Here is a 10,531-nt window from a genome sequence, read left to right as displayed (position 1 = left end):
CGTTGGAACGAAGTTACGGAAAAATTAATTAACAGGCGGAGACGTAACAGTATTCTATGGAAGCAGATTAACTTTCACATAAGATCACTAGGGCAGCATTAAGCTCCAAAACTACATCCCAAACCAATACAAAGCAACACCCTATGTGACTGTTATACTACAAAAGTAAATCTTCTGACTAAAAAATCCATTTCAAAAAAGCTGGGCATTATTCATGGTACCCTTAACAAAATAATAAATAATAGTTTGAAACTTACAAAAGCTCACGAACCAAAATTTATGACTTCCAAACCACATTTTGAAATCAATGAATTCTCATGAGAAAAATGGCTTCAATGGACTTTTGTAGTTTTGGTCTGCATAAATGTGGAAATAATGTGTAATGATGCCTTTCAAATTTGGCACAGTTCAAAGGTGAGGGAAGTAGTTCCAAGAGGAGCACAGTACCTGGAACATCATTCTTATAAGGTGTAATAACCCTCAGAATAAAACCGAATAAAAACCTACTTCAAATGGTTTGATGGTCATAAGAACTGCAAAGTTTGTTAGATGCCTGCAGGAACACACAATGTGGGACACGTTGAAGGACATAACACCACATCCTCGACTAGACCAGTCACTGTTGGAAATAAACTATCAGGATTTTTTTCTTTGCAAATTTTACTGTGTTCATAAGCACAATCAACAGTTTTTTAGTGCTTTGGGGAGGATTCTTTGAAATCAAAAGATTTGTAGTTTAATAATAAATTCCTATGAGCTATGAAATTCAGTCTAGAGTAACTTTTTATAATAAAAGTAAATTTCTCCTAATATTTTTCATACCTTTAAATAAAGAAATAACTTTTGTCCTTTTTAACCTAATTATAGGAGGAACTTCAAAAATAAAACATTTTTATGTTTGGTTTGATAACTAAGATATTATTCACTGTTATGTTTAGCTATAAACTAAATTGTTTCATTTCAAACCGATAATTAACTTAAAAACATAATATCAAATATTGTTCATCATTGAAACTGAAGACACCTTTAAATTCATAATTACTTTACACATACTATGAAGATGATTTATTTTGTTTTATCATATAATGTAAAAGAGCCACATAGAAGTTGTATTAAGTTAAAATAATTTTCAATTAACGTAATTACAGAAAAACAAACAAATGTAATCAGTAATACTTAGTTTCAAAGTCCCAGAAAACACAGCGAGGATCTGTGGCATTTTTTCGATGTAAACTTGAAAATGTTAGAATAATAGGTTCAGGCAACCATGTAGACTGAACATTCCCAAAAGACACAGATATAACGTGACTGTTCACAACTTGTTCCACTTTCTTTACTAAATCTTCTTGCTGACCTTGAGATGGGCTATGTTGAATTAGCATGGACTGTGATTTAAGCATGCTCTCAATATTGTTGTATGCCATAAATATTACACTGACATAGCCTGAAATAAAAAAAAAACAGACACAAAATCTTGAGAAATACATTTGGCAACTTTTTATAGAAATGAAACAAATATTACAAAAAAAAACTCATTATCTCTTTCACACAGACAGATTTCAAAAGGATGTTTCTGGTTAACTGAATACATTTTTTAATTCATGATTACTAACTTTCAATTAAAAACAGAAAAATTATCTCAATCTTCCTAGTATTTTCTCTTTAATTGTGTCAGTTCATCTACTTTTCAGTCAAATGACCATAAAGAAGAAAGCATTTAACAGAATAATCACTTGAACATTTACTTTTGGTAATGTTTAATGAGTTATATAAAATTTATCTATACACTATTATGTCTGTTTACTTCCATAATTACAATATTTAAAAAAAACAGACAATTGTTTTCAGAGAAGACATTATGTAGGCATGTCTACATTTTGTGTACATAAAAGTGGTACAGATCAAAATCAAAATGCAAGAAAATAAGTAAGAATAGAGAAAGGTGTTAAATTTTTGCATATATTTCATTTTTCCCCTGAAAAAGAAGTATAATTATCCTCTTGGGGTGCTTTGATAACCTACCAAATGTCATGTCCCGTATCTTCACATAATGCTTTAATTTTTGACATAAAACCTAAACTGTTTTCTATGTGACTAAATTGATTACTATATAATATTGTATCACTGCAATTTTGTAACAGAAAACTTGTGTCAACAGAGCTTGATATAATGCTGTAAAATATTGAAATTCACTTGGACTCTAGTAATGGTAAAATTTACTTCAAAATAATTTGGAATAGTACTTTAAGCTGAAATCTAATAACAGCAAACTTTACTTCAACAAAGCCCGAAATAGTATTGTATTATTGAACTTAATCTAACTCAAGCAGTACCAAAATGTATGTAGAGGGAACCTGAAATAGTGCTGAACTAATAAACTGTATCTAAAATCCAATAATACCAAGACTCACCTCAAAAAAGAAGTTTGAAGTATTGTATTGATGAACAATGTAGCAGCAACACATATCTCATCTGAGCTTATACAGCAAAACATACCTCATCTGAGTTTACATACAGCAAAACATACCTCATCTGAGTTTACATACAGCAAAACATACCTCATCTGAGTTTACATACAGCAAAACATACCTCATCTGAGTTTATGTAGAGCAAAACATACCTCATCTGAGTTTATGTACAGCAAAACATACCTCATCTGAGTTTACATACAGCAAAACATACCTCATCTGAGTTTATGTAAAGCAAAACATACCTCATCTGAGTTTATGTAAAGCAAAACATACCTCATCTGAGTTTATGTAAAGCAAAACATACCTCATCTGAGTTTATGTACAGCAAAACATACCTCATCTGAGCTTATGTACAGCAAAACATACCTCATCTGAGTTTATGTACAGCAAAACATACCTCATCTTAGCTTACATACAGTAAAATATACTGCTTCTGAGTTTATGTACAATGAAACATACCTCGAGAAAACCTGGAATAGTGTTGAATTACTGAACCAGGAATGTAAACTGAATCTTCCATTCCCACCCATGTTGTGCCCATAATGTCCCTAGGTTGTGGAAATACCATATAAGAAGTTTGTTGAGCTTTAACAACTTGCACTGAAGCCACTGAAAAAAACAAAATTAGTTGACTTACTTTAACATTAAAAATCAAAGAAACAAAATATAACAGACTAACAGTAAACTGCAGCCAGTCTTTTTACCACACACCTTGTTTATTAAGCAGTCACCAACTCCAGAAAATTTTATGAAAACAGAAATTCTTAATCTCACAAATGTTATCTATTAATACATTTAAAGAATATTATTTACATATAATTTTTGTACATAGGCTTTTGAACTTTGTTAAAAGTGTTGTGATATCAACCAACTTTCTTATTCTTAGCAGTTACTTAAACCTTAAAATGTCATTCAGTAAAACAAAAGTATTTAATCCACCCGAGAAGATAATCAAATAACTAAATATTACAGAACTTTGCAATAAGGTGGTTTAATTTGAATTTGAAACAAATAGTTTCCACAGTTGTCCCCAAAAAAATGACACATCTTAATTATTAACAAAGTCACAGAAAATGTTCTGTAAACTGAATAACATTTGCTCTTTCTTGTTTTCTGAAATAATTATATCATTGTATTTTTTATAATTAAAGCCCCATTTTATCTTAGTCTTTCTTAATGGGGGAGGAGAATTAGAATCATAATAAAAAACTGATACTACAGATCCACATTGAAATAACATGTATAAAATAAGATATCTTCATTACAAGTCATTTTTATATTTACTTTTATATTTAGAATGCAATTTTTAAGAAACAATTACCAAAACATTATTAGAATCATATTTTTATATGCAATGTTATATTTTTGATTACAGAATGTAGTCAAATAATAATCTTAAAAATATACCTCATTGTATATTTAAAAAAAGAAGAAAGAAAGAAATATGAACTTTTCAGTTAACTCACAAACATTTTCTTCTGCACGTGTAAAATAGTCTCCAGTTCTTTGTGTTTCTGCAAGGGACAATGCATTCTCTTCTAAGTTTTCTAGCATTGTAGATGCTGAAAACCTTCTTTCACTGAGAGTTAAGTCTTCCCAAGACTCTGTTTGTTTTCTGTCTAACAAATTGCTGCTGACTTTCACTAAAGACTAAATAGAATTTTTAAAACTCAATTAAAGCAGTCACAAGTCATTCAGTATACATTGAATTTGTATAGTAAAATAATCAGTACAGTTATCCTTTGTCATTCGTAGTTTCGAGTGTTTGCGTTACAGCCACAGTCCACCCCCAAAACTAGTGTGAGGCTTGCATTATGCTGCACTGTGCATCCCATGTGTTCTTAGTCTTTCTTCATCCTTTGTGTTTATCCATTCCCATAAAAATGGCAAAAAAAAGTAAAATGAATGAAAGTGCAGTGAGTGTATTGAAAGCTAAAAGGAAAAAGAAAGTGATAACTTTAGATAAAAAAATTTAATTATTAGATAAACTTATTAAAGGCAAGTTAAGTAAAAAGATTTTAGTTTAAGATACATTTATTTTACATTACTGTACTATATTTCTCTACTTGTTGTTTTAGTGTGTATTACTGTACATTGTTTTTTATTATAAAATGTGGTTACTGTATGTACTGTATTTTTGTATGTTGGAAGCCTATATGTATCCTCTTTTAGTAATGGTATTATTTGTGGTTTTAGCATTCGCGGCAATTTCTAGAACTTATCCCCCATGAATACCAAAGGATAACTGTATATAAAAAAGGTTATAAAAACATGTTTTATACACTCAAATAATAACTACAAGTGAATATTTGATACGAAGAAAATTTGAAAAATAAAAATTATGTTTCAACAAGAAAACTTTATCACACTATTTTACAATGAGGAACCCACTATTAAAAAAGTAAGTTTGGAAATGGCTTCAATGAGTAGTGATGACATAAGCTTGACAAAACATTGTACATTTGCAATAAAGTTTCTTTCACTACCCATTTAAGCCATTTCCAAGCATTATTTTAACAAACTGCATAAAATCTTAAGGCCTAACACTCACAAGGAAAATTACACCACACTACAGATGATCTCTGACACATTCCTTCAAAGAAGAAGAAGAGTGTAAAAACAACATTTGAAATTTTTTTACCTTTACTACAGACTTCCTGGACAGTGGATTTATGGACACAGATTAGATTTAAAACCTTAATATTACATATATTTTATATGGAGTACAAACGGACTAATTAAGAAGAATGTGGAAAATAATCTTCAGTCTAGCATAAAAGGATATTATATTATTGGAAAGAGATCAAATGAAAGCTACCAGAATGATTCTAGGGATGGAAGAGTTAACTTCTGAGATATGTTAAAATCTTTTACTTTAAATTCTCTTGGGAAAAGATGGGTAATAGGTGATCTTATTAAAGCTTATAAGAATATCTATTATAAGAATAAGATCAAGATTCCTGATTTCTTTGTGCTATATTCTCAATAGGATGACAGAACACAAACGTAAGGTTTGGAAAAGACAAGCTTCTCTTAAAGTGTTTTATTTTTTTAACAGGGCAACTGGTTTATGGAATGAGTTACTTTTAGCATTATCAAAGGTTGGCACTTTACAAAAGTTTAAAAAGGGAATAAATAATTTCCTAAGAAAAAATAAAGAGTAGTTTTAGGTTTTCACATTTTTTTCATTGAGGTGTATGCAGAACAGCTTTGAAGGACCAAACAGTCCCCTGTTATGGTTATGTTTTTTCTATCATGAATATTAGGCCTATTGATTCAACTGTTTCATCAGCTTTCAATGTTTTTACATAATACAGTAGTCCCTGGTGGATATAACCCCTCCAAATAATGATTTCCTGTCAGATGTGACCTTTTTATCATGGCAGTCAGTCATATCTAAGAGGGAATACTGTATCAAATCTTATTTAAATACATCTATTACAATATGTTTAATACAAAGAGTTGAATGGAAAATTGCAATTAAATAACCTATGCAAAAAGTGAAAAATCCAACAGTTAAATACATAACATAAAAAATTAGCAAAATTTAATTATGTTTACTATAGAATCAGATTAGAATAATCAAATAACATCAAATGATTAGTAAAATTCTATGTCTTTATTAGAAATGTCAACAATTATAAGCGTAACAAAACAAAATAGCAAAGATTTGAAGATACTTAGTGTAGGGTGTAGAATCATAATAAAACAAACAATAAGACAGATCTATAACATAGATTAAGTACTGTAATTATACATATTTATTAGTTAAATACCCTACACAAAAAAGACCATTTGTCCCCTATAAGTTTAAAAATAAAGATAATTTCTAACCTGCATCAACTCTTTCTGCTGGTTCTGATTATAGTAATAAGACTGCTTTTTGGTGGCTGAGACAAGATCTCTCATAACAAAAATAGCTTCTATAATATCTTTACCATAGAGTCGCCTCTTTGTAGTCCTTCGAGCCAAGTCTTCTGCCACATTCATTACTGATTCATCTTTACTAATCTGGAATGTATGTTCAACTACCTTAATTTATTCTGTCTTGTGGATTTCTTATACATACTGACAGACAATGGGAGTGTATATTAAATGAAAAGTCTTTATCAGAATGGTCCACAAATTAGTAATTAATTATATAATATTTATGAAATTAAATACATTCTAAGTAGTTTAGTTATATTTCAATATGCATACTAAAACTGAAATAAGTTATAACAAAAGGGTTTAATTTTAGTTGATAATTGTCAATATTATAGTTAATAAATCTTTTTGATAGCATTATTTAAAAGGTGACACTTAAATTACTTCATAAGTGGTTATGGTACATTTTTGATTCTATTATAACATTTGCATTCCAAATTATAATAGGTTATTATATAATGAAAGTGAACATTTACACAAAATACTGTTTCTACTTTTAAAGATATATTTGATTTTTATTTTGAAAACTTAATGATTATTTGTTTTTCAATTATTATTATTTTCTATGTATACCTTATTGGTATTGTATAGATAGTTTTGGACTTGATCATGGGTGGAACTTTAAGGAGCAGAAATATATAAATTTAGAACCACATTCTGAATTATCAACACACAACAGGATTAACTCACACCCAACCAAAATCAGTAAGAACCCTCTGTGAGGTCTGCATCACACATCAATCAGATTGAAGTAAACTTCACCCACAATGAAGTCCCAGTACCATATAAAAAAACAGTAAATCTCCCCTGACACCAGAAGACTCAAAATGTTGTCTCATGTAGAATGAATAACTTTAGGCAGGAGAAGTCCATAAAAATAACTAATTCCAACCCTTAAAGAAAAACCCTGTTTAAACTTTCATCATGACTCATTGCATCTAATTATAAGTTTGATGTTACAGTATATTATTCATGATATTTATTTATAAAACATGAATTATTCAATTATACTTTTATGTATTGATTTCATATGCCTAAGAACCTAATCTAGACCAATAAATTCTAAAAAAAAAGTTATCATATAACCACACCTTCTGGCATCATTTAATATCATAAAATTACATCATATAATAATAACCAAAGAATACTAACATAACAACAATAGTTTATACTGCTCTATAACAATATACTTACTTTTTTTACAAAGTTATGTTGCCATGAGAAATTACATAGTTTCTTCACATTTATCTATACATTTGTTTTGAATAGTGACAACAAATTTACACTTTAAACTTTTATTATTAATAATGCAAGTTTAAATAAAATGTTAATAATTAATAATGCAAGTTTAAATAAAATGTTTAATAATTGATAATGCAAGTTTAAATAAAATGTTTACTAGTTTTATTTACAAATAATTAAGAACTATCACTAACCACACTTACTCCATGCATCCTTTCAACTACAAAATTACCAAACCACAGTGAACTACAATTTCCAAAATTTGGTTTTTTAGGGTACCAATAATTTGTGGAGCTACTGCAAGTCCATCTAGCTTTTCCTATAACAGAAAAACAAACATTAAATTTTTTCTTTACATAAATTATCTATATGTATATATTTTTGTTTGTTTACAAGTACAGGCACCCCTGTGGCTCAGCAGTAAATCTATAGGCTTATACATTATAAACTGGGTTTCAATAACTATGGTGGGCACAGCACAAATAGCCTATTGTGTAGCTTTGTGTTTAACTACAAACAAACAAGTACAGTATTCTTGATTTGACAACAGAAGTTGAAGTAGAGTAATATATTATCTTGTTTTAACAGTAACAAATCTTTTTTTCAGGAAAATACTGAATTAATGTACATTTGAAATTTACTTTTATTAAGGAAATCTGTGTTATATAACACAATGAAAGTTTAATTTTCAGTATAAAATTAATAAAGTTAATCAGCTAATAAGGGCTTAGTGCAAAACTAGCTTATGAAATAATAACTGGTTCTATCTAACAAAAATATATTCTATTTTGAATAGAAGCTTTCTCCTCTATTCAAAAATTATTTGCTTACCATATGCACCATCTGGACACTTCTGTTCTACTACATGTCCTATGCGAGTCCAGTTCCAAAATAGTCCACGAGAAGTCACTGGTGGACAGTATTTAGTATCCGAGTTATTTGAGAAGGTAACTATAACTGGATCTCCTGGTGGAACTACTGGAAAAATGTATTTTTTAATTATCAATATAAAAATGAGTAACTTCAATAATGAGACTTGAATACTGATTTTTGATTTGTATTATATGATTACCCTAGCTTAAAGTAAGAACAATCTAACATCTATGAATGTATAAAGAAAAAGCAATATTTTTGTGTGATGATCTTTACCTTTGACCCAGAGATAGACATAATTATTTTTGGAATCTATTATGGAAAGAGTACAATGTTTAAAAATTTACCATTATTATATGTTCCGTTTTTATTTCTTCTTAGTTTTATTTGAACTGATGTTTTATCCAGTATCTTAAATATTATATATATATATATATAGCCATACACAAGTTACATTATATCTTATCCAAGGTAATAAACTCACAGTTCAGTCAGTTTGATTAAGAAGTGGCCTTACTATTTTGATAAGCAGTATCATATATGGAGATTTAATGAGTACATGTTAATATCTTCAACTTTTATGAAATCATAACCACAGGCAACTTATTCATATAAAAACTTGATAACACCAAGTTTGCTTATCTTTTTTAATATAAAAATAGTTTCGAGATTAACATAATTAAAAGCATTATATATATATATATGACTTAATTAAATTAATAAGCAGGACATCATCAAACAACTAGGGTATAATGTTTCAAAACATCTTAGATCAAGCTTCAAATGTTCTTCAAATGAGGCTTCCAAAATTCTGTAAACCTGTTCAAAGGGCTTATCTTCAAAAACAGTTAACATTACATTTTATACCTGGATGCAAATTACTGTATTTTTTAAATACGAAAATTAAATACCGGTGTTGATATCCTCTAACATAGTTTATTAATTTATGTTTTCTTGTTCTTCATGAAGCTATTTTGATTTTACAACAACATGGGTGCAGATTTATGTTGAAAAACAAACTGTTATCAATATGTTAACCATAACAAGTGATTGGAATACAGGTCAATGAGTAAAGCAGTTGAATAGATCATATTATATGTCACCATGTCCTGTCATGTTCTATCTGATGGCTATACATCTTAACTATAGTCTATAGTCCTGCAAATAGTTTTTACTGCAGAAGGATCTGTCTCAAGACTGTCATGTCAAAAACATATTGCTGCTCATGCATACTGTTACGTCTCTGGTCGTTAGTTAATTTTCCGTAAAATTTCTTTCCGAAGAAACTTTAGCGATACAAGACCTTTCTTAAATAAAACCGGTTTATTCTTTCTGAATACAACTATGCAATACACTTAATTTTCACAGTCACACTATAACAAACGCTATAATTCACAAGTAACGCCTCATGTGCTCGACTCAACAATATGGTTGGTGCTTTATGGCCAAAGCAGCAGGGCTATCTGCGCCAAACAACCGGTAAAAACAATGAAAGTAAATTAAAGTAAAATGTAAAAATACAGCGAGTTAAAACCAATACCTGTCGATAAAAGATTTATACAGAATCAAAATACCTATAGTGTGTAAAAACTTAAAAATACAATCTAATCGGACAGTGTCACCATTACCAATGACACTGTCCAGGGTCAGGGGTAAACTTTTAGATAAAATGTGTCTAAAATGATGCCGCCGCTCACGGTCGTAACGACGGCACGACAGTAAAATGTGGGCTATTGTGACTTGATTGTCACAATGGCTACACATTGGTGCGTCAATACCCGATAAAAAAAAACGATGGGTTAAAAAACTATGACTAATGCGTAGCCTTGCCATAACTACTTCCGATCCTTACAGAAGCAAGATGGCCAAAGATCAACAGAAGGTTTGATCTGGAAAAGCTTATTATGGCGTTGCTCACTCCAAATCGACTGCCAACTGGCATGAAGCCGTGCCTTGAAGACAGGATCGGGCCCGGCATGGCCAGGTGGATAAGGCGCTCGACTCGCAATCTGAGGGTC

General features: G+C 29.9%; 1 protein-coding gene across 5 annotated transcripts in view; it reads right to left on the bottom strand.

Annotated features, from left to right (window-relative positions):
- The window catches only part of LOC106459405 (adhesion G protein-coupled receptor L2-like), a 128,842-nt gene that overhangs the window by 13,620 nt on the left and 104,691 nt on the right, over positions 1-10,531 (bottom strand). For 3 of the 5 annotated variants that reach the window (XM_022385896.1, XM_022385895.1, XM_022385899.1), the window contains exons 6-12: positions 8,472-8,618; positions 7,835-7,959; positions 6,306-6,482; positions 3,938-4,121; positions 2,931-3,080; positions 1,177-1,444; positions 508-619 (exon numbers count right to left, since the gene is read on the bottom strand). In XM_022385896.1, coding sequence (XP_022241604.1) covers positions 508-619; positions 1,177-1,444; positions 2,931-3,080; positions 3,938-4,121; positions 6,306-6,482; positions 7,835-7,959; positions 8,472-8,618 — 1,163 coding nt within the window. The remainder of the gene's footprint in view (positions 1-507; positions 620-1,176; positions 1,445-2,930; positions 3,081-3,937; positions 4,122-6,305; positions 6,483-7,834; positions 7,960-8,471; positions 8,619-10,531) is intronic. The other 2 variants (XM_022385900.1, XM_022385897.1) reach the window with 2 other exon arrangements.

The sequence above is a fragment of the Limulus polyphemus genome, unplaced genomic scaffold, assembly GCF_000517525.1.
Source record: "Limulus polyphemus unplaced genomic scaffold, Limulus_polyphemus-2.1.2 Scaffold603, whole genome shotgun sequence".
Taxonomy (NCBI): domain Eukaryota; kingdom Metazoa; phylum Arthropoda; class Merostomata; order Xiphosura; family Limulidae; genus Limulus; species Limulus polyphemus.
The sequence above is the reverse complement of the archived record's forward strand: the minus strand, read 5'-3'. Positions and strand labels throughout refer to the sequence as shown.